The following is a 21,874-nucleotide window of genomic DNA, read 5'->3' as shown; positions in this document are numbered from 1 at the left end:
TTCCCCACCCCCTTGAACCATTTAAATCTATACAGCAGATTCTTACCCAGTGATACCAGATGTTACGTAGTCCTTCCCTAGGTAGTTATAACCATGGCGAATGAGATCTTCACACACATCCTTAACTTTACTGCCTCCGAAAGCTGTTCCGTAGTGAAATCTGCCATCGAGGACCCCAGCCTTTCCAGCCAGGAGTTCAATTAACTTCCCTACCTGTGCAAAGACAAGCAGAGTTAACAGCCTGCTCACTAGTATGGGCACATTGCTGGATTGCCTAAGTTAGCCAGGCAGAGTGTCCAGGATGGCAGCCTGGGTTATCGCATGCAACGGGAGGAGTGAAAGAAGCCCAAGAACAAGGAGTACTCTTGTGTGAAGGGGGAAAACCAGACTCATCGCAGGGTCTGGGAACACCTTTAAGGTCCAGAGTCAGGCAGCTCTGGTTTTTTCCAGTTGTCTGGAAAATAAGCGGGATCCAGTGTGGCCTTCTGCTCTAGGAAAAAACCTGAGAGACTGACACGCTATAGTGCAGCAGGGGGAACAGAAGGGAAGAAGCTAACAAAGGAAAAAAGACCAGAGGCTGTACGAAGTGATCAGTGGAGGTCCCATATAAAGGCCAGGCTGTGAGGTTTTTAGTGTGACCCTGCGGGACAGGTGCAAGACTTGCATCAGTTCCAGGGAGGCGTGTGTAATGTAAGAAGTCACACAGGTCTAGATCTATTATTGAACCTCCTCTCCAACCTTCACCTCACCGTCTGCCCCAGTCAGCTTAATGGGCATAGGTAACAGGGAAGAAATAGGGAGCGCAAGACATTTTCAAACAGAAAGGGTGCAAGTGAGGTATTCCTATTAGCTTGATGCAGAACACAATGAGAACGATGTACAAACAGCCTGTACCCTTACTCCTTCTACAGTTTCAAAACATGCAGAATAGAGGGCTGAATACTTATAGGAGAGCAAGCGTGTGGCATGATGACTGGAGAATATTCTCAGTGAAACCATGTTTCAAACTTTTTTTTGTACTTCACTTTCTCTATCAGGGGACACTGTCTCTTTAATTGTAACATAACCACTAACCGTCATACGCGATGGGAAGCCATGAGGGTTCATTATGATATCTGGGCAGATTCCTGTATCGCAAAATGGCATGTCTTCCTGAGGAACAATCAGTCCACACACCCCTGCAGAAGAGAAAACATTTCAATTCACGAACAGCAAACCACCAGCAGGGCTGACGCTCATCACCAGATTTTCTTTAATGTTTTCCTCCTCCTCTCTTTCTCATGGATCACTTTTTACCCAGATTCATTACCATGACCAGTGCTCACAACCTGCAGGCTAGAAGAGAGCCCTTGTGACAGGACTGGCAAAATTAGCATACCCTTACATAATGCTCCCACTGATTTGTGAGTTAGCAAATTAGGGAAGAAAGCTTTACTTTCCAGAGGCAGCCAGAAACTTCTGACCAGTCAGACTGGAACATCTCAAGGGACACCAAGTTTTTAAAGGTGATGCTATAATTTCCTGCAAAAAAATGAAGAAAGTCGGGCCCTGTCTCTTTGGACATACAGAATTATTATTGATTTGAAATTTGTTTATTGTATGTATCTTTGCTAAATACTGTGAATAAAAACAAATCAAGTGAGGACTTTCACAGGGACTGAGAGGAGATAAGTAGGGGAAAAAAAAAACCAACAAACAACCCACTCGAAGATTTTTTCAGGTAGCATTCATTCGCTGAGCAAAGGCTGCCTTCGATGAATTACAAAGTACAATTCACTCCCCAGACTGCTTATATTTTGTCAGTCCATGAACACAAACTGTACCTTTACAAGTTTTGGAAGCTTTTTCAGTCTCCATCAGTATTGAATGTAAAACAAACAAAACCCCCCAAACTCTAAAACTATTTAGGAAAGATTAAACAGAAACATGAAAACTCTTTTAAAATAGTCTATCATAAACTCCAAAATTTTCCTTCCAACCCTTACAACTGTTTCTACAGTGCATTCTGCAGATCAACATACTGCAGCTATAAATGACCAAGAGAGCTAACATTCAAATTCAGGTGCTAAAATGCAGCTGCTTAAGCTCATACTCCTTTGAACCAAAGCTACTGTTTCAGTCGGACAATTTCTTCCAGAAGCCCTTAGAGCTGAAAAAGTCTACAAGCTATTTGAGATCAGCCTGCTGCAACTGCCAGAGCACGCTCTGGGAACAGTCCTGGAGCGGAGGGGGCTCCTGGAAGACTGAGGGTGCTGGTTACATCCTAAAAAGGCATCCCCTGACCAGCCAGTTCACAGGGGGATATTGGCGTCTGCTCAGGAGGGAGCTCCTCTTCCACTGTCCAAGCAAGACAGAGATAGGTGTACGGGACAGTAGTTAATAGAATGAGAATGGTAAGTATGGGGGAAGGGAACAGGGAAAAAAAAAAAAAAAAAAAGACTGGGGGGTCTGGGGCAAAGGGTGGCGCCTTGCAGGTTGACACTCCGTACTTCATCCCCGAGGGTACCTAACGGGGGAAGGGAAAAAGGAAAAAAAAAAAAAAAAAAAGGACTGGAGTGTCTGGGGCAAAGGGTGTGTGTGCGTGTTGTATTAAGTTTTTAAACCTATTGAAACTAATTTTCATTGTTCTATTACGATAAATCAGTAACATCCTTCTACCTCACCCTGCCAAGCAGCAATCATTTGCTGAAAATGAAAAAAAAAAACCAACCCACTATCTCTTTGTGCTCTTTTTATCCTAAAATTGTATATATAAATACTTTCTTATATATGTATTTATGGCATGTGCATTTTGCCTCATTCGCATTTACTTCTAAGAAAGCATTAGGCTGCATCTGGACTTCACGGCACCTGTAAGCCAAAAATTAAATCTTAGCTAACTTAAAATTACTTTAGGCTCTGAAAACCTTTTATATGCCAAGCTGGTTCCCATAGCAGACAGCCACTGTGTTGTTTGTTTTGTGTGAAAGTGAATGATAAAAGATCCATGAAATCGACACAGAAAGGCAGAACAGCAGAAAGAACTGAGGGCTCTCCATCATAGCGGCTTCTACCCTCCGCTGACTTGTATAACAATGGGACCTACACACCCAACTGCAGATCTAACACAGCTGTGCATTTCATTAGATGAAGAGCACTAGTGACACAAGTAAATAATTAACTTATTCTGGTCCGCTGACTGTGGTTATGAGACCAGTCATAGCTGACAGATTTTAATACAAGTTAACACAAAGACAGCATAATGAGCTTAGAAGTTAAAAACAAAATATTTAGACAGAATCCAGCAATGTGAAGCTCACTAGGCCCATTTATAAAGTTTCTGTTTTACAGAAGGGGGGAAAAAAAAGAAAAAGAAGAGAAAGCTATAAAACCTCAATTCTAAGCTTCTGTATCTTAAGAAGTCACTGAGTTTACAACAGACCTATAGCATGCCCATGTGTGTTTAGAGAACAGGACAGAGAGAAGCTTCTTCCTCCCCTATGTTTTATGAAAGTTCATTCTTTCTCATAAAAAACTTAAAAAGCTGAAAGACATTTTTCCTGTATGCAACGCTACTTCTAAAAGCACGTAACTGCAGTTCATTTAAAAATGTAAACTTGATTTCATTTTGCAGTCACTTGCTTTCAGAAGCTCTTCAGAGACTAATGCTTGCAGGTCCGCACTGTAAGCTCCTGAATTTGCTACTTTTTCAGCCCCGAATGCTGAAAGCCAGGGCTTGCAGCAGGGCAGTAAAAAGGCAAGCCTAGCAGTTCTGCATTGCCAAGCAGCTGCGAAAAGTGATCAAGTGAATTAATCCATGTAAGTGCAATTATCACTTGCAACTGGTTAATAAAACAGTAAAGGAGAAGAGACTGGATTTAAGACAGCCTCAAGTTCCAAATGTTGCCCTGTCCAAGCATAAACCGCACTTCACAACTGAGCTGCTCACTCACTCACAACTACTCCTCACCCAATATTCACAAATAGGAGACAGTAACTTTGCTGTGGCTCTTACTACATGTTATTAAGACTTCTTAACTGTTACTGATTTAGACATCACATGAAAATTGTTCCCCAGCATTCACACAGGACATACAAACCAATTTGGTTTCATTCATTTCTCTTCCCCTCACAATTTTTACATGCTGCACGTGAAATTTAGCAATACAATTTCAGACAAATGCTACACTGCGATGGGCCTGAATCTGCTCTCACCTATACACTCCGGAGTTCTAATCTAATCTAATCTAATCATTAACTGCACTTATCATGCTGCACTTGTTTTTCTAGACAAAACAAAAAAACAAAATGATTTTTTGAATGTGTGGACTAACAAGATGGTTGTACGTTTTGGTTGTATGTTTGAGCAAGAAAGCATCCAGCAGCTTGATACATCTCATTTCTTTTCAACTGAAAACTAAACTGAATTCTCGAAAAAAAAAAAATTGTATATCAATTTCATAATGTCAGCTTAGATGAAAAATTAGTGGTAATGCTAAGAAATTATTTTAAGATATCCCTCTCAAAAAAAAAAAAGTGGATTAATAAGCACAGCAGTTTACTGCAAGTATAACAGTTCAAATTAGAATAAACTTAAATCAGACATCTACAGTGGTTTAACATGCAAGTATAAAACAGCCATAGGCAGTGTTTTTCAATGCTATTGTATGCCAGCCAATAAATGACAGCCCTCTGACCATGCATGATGGCCCCCATCCTCACACACGCTATCTGCATCAACCCCGACAGCATCTCAATACCCACGTACCTCCACAAGGCCCTGACAGAGCACAAAGATCCCCTCAAACCCTGTACTTTTGTCCTTTAACAGTTTCTTTCTCTAATCAGGAGAAATTCAGGTTTGCAGAATTGATATCTTTTATGCGGTTGCTTTTACAGTTTGCTGACAAACAGGAACATACGCAGACTTGTAAAACAGCAGCTCAGCAGAGAGGGGGAAGGGGGGTGGCAGGGAGGGGGCAGGGACGAAACAACAGTATGGGAAAGTTTTTCACCGGCTACGATAAGATGCCTTCTATACACACACATGCCAAATGAAAAAAAAAAATCATCAAATAAGTCAAAACAACCTAATATAGAAAACTAATTACTACCAGCAGGAGGGACATTAGAGAGCAAAGGAGACTAAGTGAATAGAAGCAGCAGTAATACCAGTTTCTATCAGCAAGATAAAAAGCAGCGCATTACTAAATGTGCTTGTTTACTTATTCTAATGATGTGGTGGTAAAAGAGCTAAAACTAACTTGAAAAGTGTCTATTTTAGAACTACCAGATTTGCTAGAATTTGGAAATACTCCTGAGAAATAAGACTACGTCACGTAATTAAGAGGAGCTGTAGCTGTAACACAGCGCCATATATTGTGGACAAGTGACAAAGAGATTTTCAAAAATTAGTAAGGTTAAACAAAAATGTACATCTGCTTCAAAACGCTCTAATTACATACTCTGCTGGCTAACTAAGCATAAAACAAGTCCAGAAGGAAAAAAAAAAAAAAGTGCTGCATCACATAAGCTTTGTTCAATATTGAATCATTCACTGATCTATCATATCACTTGCTACATCCCATTTGACATAAGAGGTAAAGAACAGAATTAAAATTAACAGATAAATAATGCATAAGTAAACTTGATTAGTTTTCTTATTAAAAACATCACTCTAAATGAGAGGAGGTGCTAGAAGACAATACAGTTTGTACACTGCTTTCCCATGAGCTGCTGAATGGTCTGATGTGATAAATTTGCATAGTCTGAAGCACACAAAGAGCTGATTAATTGAAACCCTTACAATGCTTCTGGAAGCAGCTATTGTAAAACAATAACCATAGGAACTTTACAAAATACACATGGCTGAATGAGTCAAGAGCTTAATAAAATGTGTGTTCAGGATACACTATTTGGAAACAGAATTAGAGATTTTTATTCTGTGCCATAAAATGCTAAATCACCCTAATTTCAGAGGTTCAGTTGAGGATTTACTGAAAAGGTCATAAGGTTACCTGTTTGCTGCTTGGGATAAAAAATGCTGTAATTTTCTTCTTAAGACAGCAAGCTAAGCAGCGGTTTTGTTAAAAATAAATAGAAAAAAGGTATGAGAAGTTTTAATGGCATTCTGACATCTCATTTTCTCATATGCAACTTCTGAAGAAAAAAAATAAGGGAAGAACTTCCCACTTTTCCTGATGCCTAATACCAACTAATCATCCCACATTCCTGCAGTCGATAACAAGTTATTTTTAACGCCACTTCAACTATTTAATTCCTATAAACCCGCTGATGTTTTATTAGAGATAAAGTACTAAATCTGACTTGGAACATGGGGGAATATGACACAAGTAACTACTTAAAACTAACATCTTACTTTACATGTTCTGCTTATACGTACTGTACAAGTGCCCATTACAAGGCGAAAGACAAGTTGTTCTCAGCTATGAAGTTAGGCAAGCAGAAGGCAGATGCTCAAACTAGTAAAAATTTTAAGAAGTAAGCAAGGTCAGACTTTGGTAGATAAGCAGTATTGTCATGAAGTTTATGTAGTTGACAATGCTGTGAATGGATTTTGTTTTGACACTAAAGAACATGGTTCATTTAGGAAAACAAAGACCATCTTTCATGAATTTAAACTCGCTTCCTTGTCTTTAGAGTTGTTTAAGTGCAGATACTTCAGAAAGGTTTAATCCTTTATCTTAGATCTTCAGCTATTAAAAAGCTTCTGTTTGCCAGTTCAAACAATCTCTTGCTTAAATACAGTTTTTCCACTCCTCAGGAATACTGTTCAGTATTGCTGCTTAGTTCTGTGATCTACAGGACCTTTGTTGGAGGTGTTAATCCTTTTTCACATGAGAGACTGAGAAATGTTCTTTCAGAGAAGTGATATATTGCTTTTTTTCACATCAAAGGAGCCCAACTTTTTCTTCATTGTGACTTGAAGCAAAGCAAGAGGAAATCTGGAAATATAATAATTTAGTTTGTATGGAACTCAGATGAAGCTTCTTTAGCTTAACAATCCTTTAGCCTTCTGTGCTTTGAAAAGTGACTTTGCTTGAAGAATGCAAGATTAAAAAACAAAATAATTAACCAAAAAAGTTTCTTTATCCTTCTGGAAAAAATATGATGCAATATAGTTAAAACAAAGACCTGCAGCTCAAGATAAGTCCTCCCTGGTAGGTATACTTTTTTTGTGAGACATTAGAAGCTTAAGGGCTTATAGACTAAAGTGACAGTCCCACTCCCAAAGATCTTACTGAAACGTCCAGTTTGAAGATTAATATTGAGATAGAGCAAAATATTTCCTGGTACGCTTCCCAACACAACGTGATGGCCTCATTTGGGTTTTTTTCCTCCTCATACACTTCTGTGTTGACAGGTCTTGAAGGAAAGGCTAGCTTTTACAGGCAGTTTGGAAGAAGCATACTTAAAACATGGACTTGAATGAAAAGAGGGTGTAGTGGACAGGCTAGAAGTGGTGACACTTGCCAGTACAGTGTGGACACGTGAGCGGACACAAAAAAGGTAGCAAATACAGAGGCAGCAGCATAGATCTCTATTATTATAGAGGCCTACAAAATGTACCTGCATATTTAATGGAAGGCTCTTCTGTAACAAAAGGCTAAAGCTGGTTTGTGAGATTTAATCTGTCATAACCCAGACACTTCCAGTTCTGTTACTCCACTTCTATCTGCCCCAGCAACAAAGTACAGAGGTATGAAATCCCATGAAAAAAACTTGAGAAATGTGGTTTGTGCAATCTTTTATTTTGAACATATTTAACTGTTTTAAAACTACTACTACAATTCCATGAAATCAAATCTCATCTTCATGCATTCCTTCTCGAAATCAAAATACTTCACAGAAAAGGCTGACAATACAAAAAAGAGAGAAACATGCTTTCTCCTCACTCAGTCAAGGTACTTGTTAGTTTAAGATCATCATAGGTTTAAATGGCCCTATGATGGGCTTAAAGCTAACATTCACATATTAAACTTGAAGTGGTAATCGCCTGCATTGAGACGAAGATGAGAGAACAAATGCAGGGCTAATTAAAAATTCTCTCAATGGAAACTGTCAAACTGTATTACGATTGTTGTTTCACAATTGTCTGTATTCCTCTGTTATGACTGATCCTTCCCCAATCTGATGTCAGAGAAGAATGATACTAGATGTATTTTTAAACAGGTAGCAAAGGAGATTTTCCCTTTCCTTTTCCCTGCCTTTTCTGCAGTTCTATCACTGCCTGTAAGCTAAGATTAATGTCAGTATCTGTTTCTTCACTGTATACTGAAGTTGCAAAACAGTAAACTCCACTGTCCTTGTCAGTATATTCTTTCTTGGTATCTAACACCTCTATCTTTTCCACTGAGCACATTTCTTCTTTCTCCCATTTACTGTAATATCTTTTCCCATAATGTATTACAAGCCAGTGAACTGAGAGCTCTACTACCAGGAAGGATATGTATCCTCGTAGAATGTAATAATTTAGAATATGATCACTCCCCCAATAGATTACTACAGATTGATGCACTGGACAGCTAACAAGCACATGCCTGCAAACTCTGTAACACAACTGTTGCAACTCATATCTCCAAAGCCAAACTGAAAGAGACATCTGCTGTTCTTAATAGTTGATGTGTTTGCCTTATTATTATTACAGGTCCAATGCACAGATACATGGGGGATGAGTCCTTCTAACCTGATGCAATGCCAGGCATAATTATGGGTGCCCTCACAGTTCCCTGTAGCATTTAGGATGTCGTTTTTCACTCCCATGGGATTTCCATAGGCATTTTACTCTGGAAAAAGAATATTACTAACTTTCTATGACTTTGGGGATATTAAATACCACCATATTCTAGTACAGTGTGTATTAGTTGTTTCTGAATTTGACCATGAATATCAGGGTTTGATGAGTAGCAAAAGTACTCTTGAGATCTCTGTCCTTTGAGACCTCTAAAATGACCTTGCTCTAGACTGTGAGATGCCTTATGGAAAGCTCTCTGCTCCCTAAAGCCATATTGCAGCCTGCCTGACACAATTCTGTTTCGTTCTGTCATTTTTCCACTCCCACCTTTTCTCCTCTGATGGTTCTAGATTTGCAGAGCACCCTTTTTCTTGATGTTTGGAGAGGTATGAAAATCAGTTCCACTTAAATCCTGTTCAACTAACTATTTCAATAGGTGCACATCAATAGCCCAAGATAGGAGAAAAATCCTACCTGCTTAAATTTTTCATACAAATGACCATAGATATTTATGATGAATAATGAAGCAGCCTCTAATAAAATTTGTAGGCTATTTTTTTTAATTCTAGTATGAAAATTTGTCCTGCACAGTACCGATCATATTGTTATATAATAACTTGCAGCTAGCATGCCGCATGCCACTTATAAGGAGAAAGGACTACATAGATGAAGCTCGAAATATATGAAGAAATGGGCTTTGGTCTAAAAGCAGACATAGGCTTATAAGTGTTGACATCTTCATTGTGCATGAGATTAAAAAACTGTTTGAAAGAGATGCTACACAAAATCTTCCTGAAGGAGAATCTTCCTGGAAAGAAGGAAGGAATGGGGCAGCCGAACCATTCCAATGGCTCAACTCTTCCCGTTTGCCTCTGAAGCCAATGATCTTCCCTCCCACTTACTGAAACTATGCTACATGGCTGTAGTGCAAGAACTAGACTGGATTTTGAAAGGAAAGCCAAGCATGTACTGCTGCCTCTTTACTTTTTTGAAGCCTTCAATAGGTACTGCTTTCCAAATCACTTAGGGACCCAGTGAGAATCGCTTCCTATTTTTAGATCAAAAGCCATCTTGAAAATACAAGTAAGAAAAATGTTTCAATGCTTATCAGAAGAGATTCTATTTCTTAATGACAACAGAAGCAATGGAAGAAATTCTTTAGAATACAGAGTTTCAAGAGCCAGTTTTATGTGTCTGTGGAAAGATGCTGTGGAAGTAAGGATGATCTTGGAGAGAGCTGGATGTACTGAGAAAGCCTGTGTTGATTATACTTAGAAACACACATAAAGATGTTGAGACAACATCTAGTAACAGCTGATACTATGATCAACTACTGCCTTTCATACCCATTTCACCTCTTTTGATTGATTTGGTTTGCTTTAGGTAGATGTCGTGATCACCAAAACTGGAGACTACAGAAATGAGGATTACTGTGGCTAGCCCTGCATCTCATGACAGGGGTGCAATCTTTCACTTCAGTTACACCTGGGCACCTCATTGCCACTGATCCTTATGTACTTCCGTAGCCCCAGGAAGTCATAAATGACCTCAAGTTTGACTTCAGGCTACACATGCGAATCAAGAAGTAAATAGTGGGATGGAGAATTACAAAAATTACTTCTTACTTGTGCCTGGGTCCATCTGTAAGCAGCCGCTCTTCGTACCTCTTCCAATCACACAGGCACTGAACATGCTGGAGATTCTGTTTAAGCTTCATTTAAGAGAGCTCCAGGGCTGGATACTGCCTTTGTACTGGTGACATTTGTAGCAGTTTCATCTGTTTTAACTGGCTCAGATCTACATACGGATCTTGTGCAAGTACCAGCTCCCTGCTGGACATATTTGCCCACAGAGTTGTCTGGTTCTGCTCCAAGAATACAGGATGTGAATCAGTACAACAAGGTCAAACCCAACACGATGCTGGGAGTAGAGCGGGACTGTGTCACAAACTGCTGAAGGGGATGCTTTCAGGGTGCTCCTCCTAACAACAAGCAGTCTCTCTTCCATGTGTCTTCTGACAAAGAGAACACTGCTCACAAAAGGCCAGTTTGTGTGCAAGACAATGTCCCTTAACTAGTATCGTAATTTGCTGTATTACTGCAAGTTAATTGACTACAATTAGTTTTAAGTATTAACGTTTCAAATCTAAACAGTGTCCTCCGTTACCTCCTCAGTTCTCTCCCTCTGCCCTCCACACAGACCTAGCAGATACTTGCGTTACCAGATATAAGAGGTCGGCGTGCTTTATACTTTATGCTCTGGTTCCAGCTCCTCAGAATTCAAAGCTAGGAAGTAAGGATTGTTTTTTTTCCAGCAGTTACTAAGAGTATCACATTTGCTCAGTAACAGGAAAGGAGTGTATGTGCTGCAATGGAAAGGATTTGGTAATATCAACCTCTTTGCCTGCCCACCACATCAGACAAAAGAATGAGCAATGCTCTCAAACCAAAATAAGACCTAAAAATGTAGCAAGCTTACAACATTTGGGTAAAAAACCCTCAAACCCCTGTTCTTGTTTAAAATGGGCAACTGCTATGTTTTCCAGATTCATAAGTCAACACAGAGTTGTGTTTGCCTGTTTGCCAATTCCTCTCCTCAGTTTCAGAAGCATCACTGCTAACTTAGGTGAACTTAATCAAAAAAGGGATATGGTATTCTACTGTTGTATTCATAAAAGATCTAAACGAATCAATGGAAACATGCATGATGATATTATGTATGTATAGTAGGCATACCCAGCATGCATTTATTTTTATTAACGTGTAGCTTACCTTTCTGCCCATGACGACTGCTAAATTTATCTCCAATTTCTGGACGTCTGGTTTGCCTCAACAACATTTTGATCAAGAAAGCATCCTCTGCATTTGATGAAATCATTACTTTTTCAATATAAGAATCAGTCGCACCTTTGTAGCTAGTACAAGAAGACAAAACATGAGGTTTACATCTATGAATCAAACGCAAGTTTCAAACAAGTATCTGTATTGGTAAGCTTCTGGCTAAACTGTAGTCTTTGTGGAACTTATATATAGGAGGCCAATGGAGTAAAGATTATACAGAGAGAGAGTTCCAGAGTAGGGTATGTTTCTGGAAAAGAAAAAGCTTAAGAGATATAATAGAAACAAAGGTAGAATTAAGCCGAACTTGTAAAGAACACGGTATTTTTTTTTTGTCATGTGTGGGCTCTTCCTAACAGAAAAAAGCTTCCTGGTATATTGAAAATTTCTGGATTGTCAGTTAAATAAACAAAAGCCAAACAGATAGTTATAGTTGAAGAAGGGAGTTTAAGGAATATACCATGAGAATTTAAGAGCAAAATTAAGGCACAATATCCTGACTGAAACTATGGATCAGGTGCAAGCATGGAAATGAACCAAGGGCAGAACATAGTATGAGGTACAGAAAGAGATGAACTCCAGAGTCTGAGATGCAGAGATTTTGGAAGGAGAGAGAAAAAAAAAAAAAGAAAAAGAAGAAAAAAGATAGGCATGACAGAGCAGGAAGGAAAAGGGAATTATTCTGGTGCCAGCTTTTTTCCACATATTGCAGAGTGAGGGTAGAGCAGATTTTAATACCTTATTTAGGAGATTATTTTGTCTTGTTCAGTTAGCTGAGATGGTCAAACTATGACACCTAACCTCAGATCCACATCTTTACCTGGCAGGATCACTTCCTTCCTCTTGATAATTACACTGATGCCTCACTTCTTTATCTTGCAGGAGTAAACCTAGAGCTTTCTCTTTGTTATGAAACACAGAAGTGCAGCAAAGCTAATTCTGCCTTTCTGATACAGGCACCAATTGCTTGCCTCACTCTCTGCTAATTTACTAAACTGTCAAGGCTATTCTTGACAAAACAGTGAAAACCCCTTCACTACTTATTTATTTATTGTTACATTTAATGCAAAATTTTCATCTCGCTCCTTGGAAGCCCTCTCCTGTTCTTTAAGAGCAGGATGGGAAAAACTCTTATTGACTGTCCTTTCCCATTCACTGGTAAAGGACATCTAATAGGAGCGGCCAGAATGAGCTGACTGTCAGCCTCTAAGATAGGAAGGCCTCCATCTCCTGGCCTCCTGCCTGGCAAAGTGAAGGCTGAGCACCAGTCAGCAATGGCCATTTTCTGTGGGAGCCAGCATGGAGGAGATGTACCTCCTCATTAAGTACACACCACCTCTCTGCCCTCCCACTCATCCTGCTTTTCTCCTGTTTCTCCATCACTTCATCCATGAGTGACTCCTCTCCCCTCAATCACTGTTTTAGCTCTCTCCTCAGTTTCTCTTAGGAACCTACTCAATGGTTCCTCCCTATACATACATCTTCAGGAGGGTTCCTCTCTCTCTCTTTGCAATTCCAGCCTGTCAGGTGTCAGAATCTAACTTATTAGCGATTAAGTGGCTAGGCACTTCTGAAAATAACCTAGGCTCTGAAAAATCTTGTGAAAAATCAAGACCTAAGTCTCATTTGCTGAGGGAAGTTTATTCCTTTGACTTTTCTAGAATAGAGTATTTTCTCAGATACCTTTCCTCTAGGTACCTTCCCCAAGTATAAAGTTATGATGCAACATACGTTACTGGCACATCTTTGTATTGTGGCTGCTGAGGCACGCTACTTCCTTCAAGAGGCGTCTGGGTCACAGTTGGCATAGATTTGTTCACCAGGACTTGCTTATTTTCTACTTTTTCACCTTCAAAGAACAAGAAAAAAAGCACCATGAAAACTTCTGGCTGCCTATGTTAGAAATACATTTTAAACTTTAAAAGAAGCTGGAAGACAAACTGGGAGGAACATGTCCAGGAAGTAAGCCGTGTTATTTTATTAAATATTGCATGATAAGGGAATCATTAAACTAGCTTTTTTTTTGTAAACCAAAACAGAATAGCTTGCATGCTGGGTGCACTATGAGAATAGCTATTCAACACACCCTGGGTGTAAAGAATACGCAAAAGCATCTGAAGTCACCAGACAGAAGTAAGGAGAAAATGAACAAACATCACTGTAACTGATGTATTTTAGAAATTCACACTTAAATTCAGGACATCACATCATTTCCACAATGAGTTGTGCAAGACTACTTTCAGCCTCCACTTGCAATTACTTTTTCCTATTGCTTCTGGTCTCATGCATCTAGTACTTTCCCCTTCATTCCCTTATCCTGCCCTTCACATAGAAAACCAGTTGGGTTGCATGCCCAATGATACTAATGCACATCAAGTACCTGCCTCCCACCTCCTCCACAAAATTACACCGAACTTCAGCCTGTGTCTCATTTCTGTCCAAATGAACTACTTCAAAGAGGTTTTTACATACACACTGAGAACAGCCTCAGTCTGGAGTCCGCCCCAGTCCTATCTATCCTAACACTTCAGAAGGTTCTTGCCTTTTTTTAATTAACTTTGAAAGCTCCATTGTGACGTGCTAAAGAGCAAAAGTGACTCAGTTGTGTTATTACAATGGAATTAAGTTTAGTGCCTTTTACAGCACTTTTCTTACTAGATCTCAGCAGATCTATCAAGCCATTTCCTAATTGAAGGATGACAGTATGGGAGAATTCTTTCTCAAGTTTATTTCCATTGGAAAGTTATACACCTATCCTCATAACTAAATGTGGTTGTATTTATTTTCTTATCTCTCTCCAAACGTATTTCTGAAGTGATAAAAACATAAGGTTTTACTTCATCAAACAATTGCATTAACTGACAGCATGAGATGAAGTTCTGACGTACGAAATGAAAATACTAAGGAATCTATCCTTAAAAAACAACAACAACAGAAGATGTGTGACAAACAGTAAAAACCTACAATATTAAAAGTTTGCCAGTTTGGAGATATAAGAAGAATAGAAGTTCTAATGCTTCAGTAGATTCTCACTGTTAAATACCACACTGCTTTCAGAAACTGACATTTTTAATTTTCCATTACAAGACAGTCACCTTAAAGAAAAACAATTCATTACACTAAGTATAAAACAAGGTGCACAAGAAATATTAACAGAACATTAATTTCTACCTCAGATTATGAAGATGTCATGACTGAACATGAACGTGTAGTTTGACATACCTGGAGAGCAGATACCATCAGCATCTAAAATTTCATGGCGCCAGATTGGTTTACGGGTAGCTGCATCCAACATTGGACCCATAACTTTATCAAATGTCTGGTTTGTGTAACGCTTCAGTGTACACTTGGCGTTCTTATATACAAGACACCTTCCAAAACCTAAAATGTAACACAAACTCATCTGCCTTGGAGTTCAAAGATCCTTTAAAACACAGTATCAGAATAAAACAAGAATGCTGAAGCACCTGCTGAGCTACAGAATATAAAATGGTTTTTTATTAGTTAGATTTTTCATTGTCTTGAATATGCCTAGAATTGTATATGGATACCAGGTAGCTCACAATTTAAAAATCAGATCATGCATGCTACTTTTTTTAGACATTGGACTACGGTCCAATTCTGAAGTTGTGCTAATTGCCTTCTATACCTCTGCACACACACACACACATATGCATCATTTCTCTTACCTTTGGTGGTCCGCAGGGAGACATAACATAGGAGAAGAGACTGTAACAGGACAAGAACAACAACTCTTCCTTTCCGGAGTTCTAAGAAACCTGAACTTTTACTCGTGTTTGTGGTTGACGCAGGCTAGCCTAGCAGGGAAGTACTGATTGAGTGTTTCATATAATCACCCCATTACTCACTTTTTTCCCAGCTGAAAGAATTCTGAATTACTTATATTATTATAAAATAGGTTTGGTTTGGGTTTCAGATGAGAAAAGTGGCATCTCTGGAATTTCTCTCCAAGTACAGCAACTAGCCACAGTACTAAACACTTTCATCACACTTAGAATTACAGACAGCCAAGAGCAAAGGCTTTCTAATAATCCTACATTATTTTAGTTCATTTGAAAGATGGTTGTGGCCACATACAGTAGAGCTATATCTTCAGATTATGTCAAGTAACTCCTGACACGCACCACAGCTCTCCCTGTAAATGTTACCAGTCTACCAGAAAAGAAAACATTCAGTTTTAAATCATGCCTGTTGTTGTTTTAGAAAAGGAGGCATAAATTAAATGCGGCAGACATTAATGCCAAAGATACATGTCTAGGAATACTATTATTGCTGCCTAGCAACTAGGAGGAAGGGAGTGTGGGGGGGAATAAAGTCATGGAAGAATCTGATTTTGGCCACCCGAAACGAAAACCAATTTGATCACACTGCACTATGTCTTCTCTCAAAGGAATTTATTTAGAAAAGAGAGAGAAGAGAAACTAAGTTTTCAGGCAACTCTCTTCCAAACCCGAGCAGCATTAACATAAAGCGCTGATGAACTGTGGAGAGAGCAAGAGAGGCCAGACCAGCACAAACAGAGGTTTCACTTGGTTACCTTCTATCCGGTGCTTACGTACTTTTTACATAAAATACACTGCACTGCATAGATTTTTTTTTTCTTTTAAGGAAGCAAGTCATTAGTTTATCTCTGAATAAACACTAAATTATTTTGCTTTAGACAATACTATTATTTTCTCTCAAAAAGTAGGCAATACTGCTGTTGCTCCCTCAAAGCATCAAGTTCACAGTGGCACAAACTGCCACACGTTCCATTCCTTTCCCAAATACGTTCAGAAGTCCAATTTCATCTATTGCTTTTGTTACTGGTGAAAATAATGAGAACCCTCTAATGACTAATGAACAAAGGTTCAGGTAACCATCTAAAAAGCAAGCCCAACAGAACAGATTATCTAATACCTTGCATTTTTTATAAACTAAATATTTGCAAAAAGGGACTATTTACACCTTTCATTTGAGGTCAAAAGTTAGCCTTTTTTTCTTATAATATCCATATTCAGAAGTTTATTGACATGTTGGCAACTTCACCGAACTACTGCCAGCATGGAATTATAATCACTATACATGCAGAAAACAAACAAAAGCATTCAGAGCAGTTTTGGAATTCAATTTCTTAATTGGAGATGTGCCGTTCATAACTGCAATAAGACTTATTACAGGATAACACCACGAGACAACCAGTTTATTAAAACATGTATTGTAACACACTCTAGAGAAGTGGGAAAGAATTGATGGTTCCTACCTCTGTCCAAAGAGGCCTTGTTTAAGACAAGAGCATCTTCGATATCGTAACCGCTGTAGCTCATCACAGCGACTGTAGCATTCTGTCCAGCAGGCAGTTTCTCAAAATCTATCAGTTCAATTGTTTTGGTTTTTACCATCGGCTTTTGCGGATAGGCTAGAAGATACATAAGAGTATCTATCCTGTTTCTTTGATTGTATCCAATAGTACCTGTACATAAAAGAAAAAAGCATGTGAACATTAGTGAGTTTCCTAGAAACGGTTTGGCTAAAAAATTACCAGAATGCAAATTAACTAAAACCACAAACTGAGAAATTTCATCTAATAACAGAAATTCTTCAAGAAAAGAAGAGAAAAAAAATCATAAAAAAGACTGAACCAAAACAACTTTACATTATTAAATTTAAATAAAGATGTAAGTGGCTTCTTAATTTATGCTTCCAGAAAGAATTATTGATTTTTTCTTAAATGGGAAAAATCTAAGCATCAAGACAAAAACAACAACAACAAAAGAAATCGAAGTCAGGTCCCATATGACTGAATGCAAGTAAGATTTCTTTTTTAATCATGACACTGAATAAAACTGCAAGTATGAAGTTTGCTTTTATTGTTCTAACAGCCATAGGGGTTTTTTTGAGAGCTGAACTTGTGTTCCATAGACCTGATCCAAAATTTCATGAGAATCAATAGAAAGACTCTCATTGAGTTCAGGAGGAACTGTGGATCAAGCTCTGCGTCTTCCACATCATATTTCCTTCCTTTTCTGGGCAATAATTAGTTCAACAGCAGCCTGTGTTAGAATGTCACAAAGCATGAACAAAGCATATAGTTACCAGCAGCCAAGACTGATTTACTTTCTGAAATTAGAGGCATCATTGCTAGAAAGACTACAGTAGAAGTTCATTCACAATATATTTGTCTTTTTACATGAAATTAATTTTAAATTTACGGTTCAGAATTCAATCCTTTGTATAGACCTCCCAGCTTGAGACTGAAATTTTTGGCCCTGTCCCATCAGACTGCCAAAGTGTCTTCTGAAATCTGAGGAAAAAATAATTAACACCCAGCAGGGAAACGTAAACCGTTGTGTAGCAGAACAAAAGTTAAGGCAATCGTATGTTATTAGAGTTTGCTGTACTAGGACTATGCTATGTCTCTAAGCAATTAAGAAATTATAGTCTGAAAAGTTAAAGTTTTAAAGTTTTAAGTGCTAAATATTCTGTAGTACTTGTGCTTAGGAGGGGAGTCTTTCAAACCCTTTCAATTTTCTCCTGCAATTTCAGAGGCTGGCTGCTTTCAAGGAAAGGTCAAAGCAGCCAGTGTATAATGAAGACTTCACGTAGCCAGAATATAATACAGCTGGAAACAAATTTTCTCTTAGGGAAGGCCAGCTTAATGTTTTATACACATCTACTTGCAATTTCCAAATGCCTGCATTTAAATAAAACGTCTAGAAAATCAAGTATCTAAAACCAGGCAGCATCACGGGCATTTCCAAAGACCTGTCCTGTCCTTGGCATTAAGCTCTCTCTCCTAAACCACCACAGGTCTGCCCTTCCCAAGGACGAGAATGGGGAGACAGCTCAACAGATACTGTCTGAAAATAAACTGTTATAACCAGCTCTCACATGCCTGGACTTTCTTTGGTTCTAGAAAGTGGATTTGAAGCCACAGGCACAGTGTTTTCAAATGGCAGGGAAGATTTGGTAGAGTTGACGGGCTTTACTTGTCTCTTGCTTTTGAGCAGTTGCTTTTTTGTCTTTTTCTTGGCGAAAGAAATTAATCATCCCTGAGCAGTATTTTCTGTCTCCAGTAAGAAACAACTGGTAGGGCCTGGATTCATCAACACTGAAGACCTTCCCAGTCACCCCCTGCCAAGGCCCACCATCTGAAAGCCCTGTTACTTCTGATAATTCTCTTAGCCTAAGTTTTAGACATGGTTTTCACTGTACTTTGATAAAAAAACTGGTTTTCCCACTATACAACTAGTAAAACATACTTCCAGATAAAAAACTTAGAGGTTTAGACTATTTTTTCCCTCTGCACCTAGAATGGCTAATCTGTGTGCTTTCAGGATAGGTTGTCTGCTGTAGAGCTCATCTTAAAAGTTTCATGGATAGGTACACTTTCCTGTCATTGAGACAAATCTTCTCCTGAGTAAGCCATGCCAACTTTTGAAATGCTTGCAATTTTTTTCTCCTCCAAGAGAGAAACTTATATGCTGTACCTGCTATGGTTTGCTAGTTAGGGATGATAAGATGGGATGAAGTCTGGAGCACCTGATCATGGCTAAACTTGTCCTTTATAACCCAGTTATATATCTGTGGAAGTCCCCTATATATCAATGGTTATGGATGACACTTTTACATATTTCAGGTAATGCAAATTGTTTCTCTCTCAGATGCTTCACTTCCTTCAAAGTTGGCATTTTTATCAGAGGTTCAGATAAGCCTAATGGAACTGTTACTGTCTGTATTAGACCAGGAGCCACGAGCAACTGACATTACTGAGATCTTGAGCCTCAATAATAATCAACTGTATTCAGGCAGTTCTTCAGGAGCTGAATGCTGTATCCTATCAAATGGAAAACATATACATGTATATCAATGATGGATATCCTAGCAGGAAAGGAACTGGTTAGAGAATGATTCAAGAGCACAAGTGAAATAAACTAGCCAAAAAGCATGCTGTACATCAGCAATATTTGTCCTAATTGCTACAACTTAACGGTCATAGAAATAATGCCTTCTCTAGACTGGTCTAACAAACCACAGTCTTAAACCACAATCTGCTTATTTAAAATTAAGAAGCAGCCCTCTTCGTCTGAGGGCTGGTGTGTGGGGATGAGACCTCTGTGTGGGCGTTGAAATGAAGGAAGTCACTAGCTTTATTTCTGTTTTCTCTCTGAAAGAACAGAGCCCTTGTTTGCCTCAGCCAAACAGCCAAGCAAAAGTAAAGTATAATTAAAGTTCACCATAACAAACCCTGCTCACAATGACCCACATTTATAATTATCCCAACAGCAAGAACCAATTTTTTTCATTGGTAATTAGCCCTGTTTAAAGCAAAACACACAAGGTTGACCTGGATACAACAAAGATCATTTTCTTGCTTTTCTCGGCACTTGGTATATTGTGAATGCACGTGTGCATTCTTTCCTTTTTTCCATTTCCTGACAAGTTTTTTTTTTCCCTTTTAAAGTATCATTTGATCATTCTTCAGTGTGAAGTAATCACTGTAAAACCGCTACCTACTGATATTTAGCATAAATGGGATATTTTTTATTCTGATGCAGAAAGTTTTGAGAACTCACCGGAACAAACAGCTAGCTTAAATAAGGGTTTATCCAACTCTCTGGTGTATTACTTGCAGCAACATTAAACTGTACAATCAAAATTAACAAGGATACAGGAATCAATCTACTTAAGATATGGGCCAAAAGGGCTATTACTGCACATGCCAAGAAAATAATTGCCGTAGTTCTGTATTTCCCCTGATTTCACCATGGATTTTCTACCATTCAGTCCTTTCATATGAGCACAAACCAACAGAGAAAGGAGTACAGTTTTTAAACGCTGCACTGAACCTTGTGGAGGGGGCTCCAACTTAGCTTAGTGAGATTTTCACAGTACATGTATTAAGTGATCTGGATGTTCAGCATTTGAAATATTCTTTTCACTGGAGAAAGATTAAAAAGTCAGTTAAAAAGATTACGGGTAAGCTGGGGGAAGTAGTCCGGTTCATTTCTGTCTCAGCACTTCTGTGCCTGCTACCAGAGAGAGAAGAGCTGGCAAAAAGAGATGGTGTTGCAGAGCACAAACGCTGCTCCTCAGAGAGCAATGGCAGAACTGAGCCCTGGCCACAAAGCACTCAGGTCCAGCTGTGATGACCAGCAACAGCTGGTTTTGCTTTGACATTTGTTTCAATTCTCTGCCAATAGGCTAGCCACACAAAATTTGGGAGCACTTCAGCTCTCAGCCCACCAACAAGCCTTTCAACCTCCAGCACTCAGTTCCTTGAAGCACGTTTGTCTTCTCAGCTCAATTATAACACATTCGAACAGTTACAGCACAAGGCAAAGCAGTAGATAAAGGGCTTGCTATTTCACAGAAGCAAAGCAGAACATACATAATACAGTAAGAGGGTTTTTTTGGTAATATCAAAGAAGTTGCGTCAACATCAACCTCTGCAACAAAGCCCTCACCTACCTACCACCCTCCCCTCAAATACTTTCTGCTCTTTCACAGGTTAAAGTAATAATTAACACCCAAACCTTCCTCTCCTCACTCAAGACTTGTGTTATGACATTTGGGTTGAAACTGCAGTGCACAGTTGGGCTGTGAGAGCGTACAGCTTGCTTTGTGTACCCACACTGCCGCTTTCACAGATGCGCATGTGCATGTGCAATATGGTGGATTACTGGCAGGAAAATGTGTATGTTTTCATTTCTTACATTAGGCTTTTATACAACGCTTTGCAGTCACAGAGGCACAGTGTGTAAAAGTGACTGATTTTCTATGTCTATTGAAAAGCTCCATTTAATATAATTTCTCTAATTTTAGGAGCCTTTGATCCTCTTAAGCATTATTTTAGCAACACATGGAATGCAACAGTACAGACTCTTGTATTTTAATCTTAAATACTTCTCAGATTTTAAGCTACAACTGTTAACTTTGCACTGAAAATGTCAACGCTCAACTGAGGTCCTTGCAGCTGCTGTTGTATTTGCCACCTAATCATAACTTCCCCTCAGTCTTACAGTTCAACCTGCAACATATGGTAAATTATCTATGCCAAAACAGAGGGATTTCATTTCAATTTCATTTCACTGAAATCCAGTTTGCTCACTAAGCACAGCCCTAGTCCTCCAACAAGATGACTCACATTCTGCCCATGAAAGGGAGGTATTTTTCAGGACATTTAATGTTATCCTGCAGAAGTATTAATATTTTAATACCTAACACTTATTAGATACTGGATTAGAGACCCCATTGCAAGCTCTGTTGTCCACCCTCTGTTTACTTGGGCTTTCACATCTTT

General features: G+C 38.9%; 1 protein-coding gene across 1 annotated transcript in view; it reads right to left on the bottom strand.

Moving 5' to 3' along the window:
• POLR3B (RNA polymerase III subunit B) overlaps nt 1–21,874 on the bottom strand; it is a 79,929-nt gene that overhangs the window by 13,913 nt on the left and 44,142 nt on the right. The window contains exons 19-24 of the mRNA XM_009649472.2: nt 16,835–17,044; nt 14,794–14,952; nt 13,303–13,420; nt 11,506–11,648; nt 1,075–1,178; nt 47–213 (exon numbers count right to left, since the gene is read on the bottom strand). Coding sequence (XP_009647767.1) covers nt 47–213; nt 1,075–1,178; nt 11,506–11,648; nt 13,303–13,420; nt 14,794–14,952; nt 16,835–17,044 — 901 coding nt within the window. The remainder of the gene's footprint in view (nt 1–46; nt 214–1,074; nt 1,179–11,505; nt 11,649–13,302; nt 13,421–14,793; nt 14,953–16,834; nt 17,045–21,874) is intronic.

The sequence above is a fragment of the Egretta garzetta genome, unplaced genomic scaffold, assembly GCF_000687185.1.
Source record: "Egretta garzetta isolate BGI_Z169 unplaced genomic scaffold, ASM68718v1 scaffold782, whole genome shotgun sequence".
NCBI classification, from domain to species: Eukaryota; Metazoa; Chordata; class Aves; order Pelecaniformes; family Ardeidae; genus Egretta; species Egretta garzetta.
This window is presented reverse-complemented; position numbering and strand designations above follow the sequence as displayed.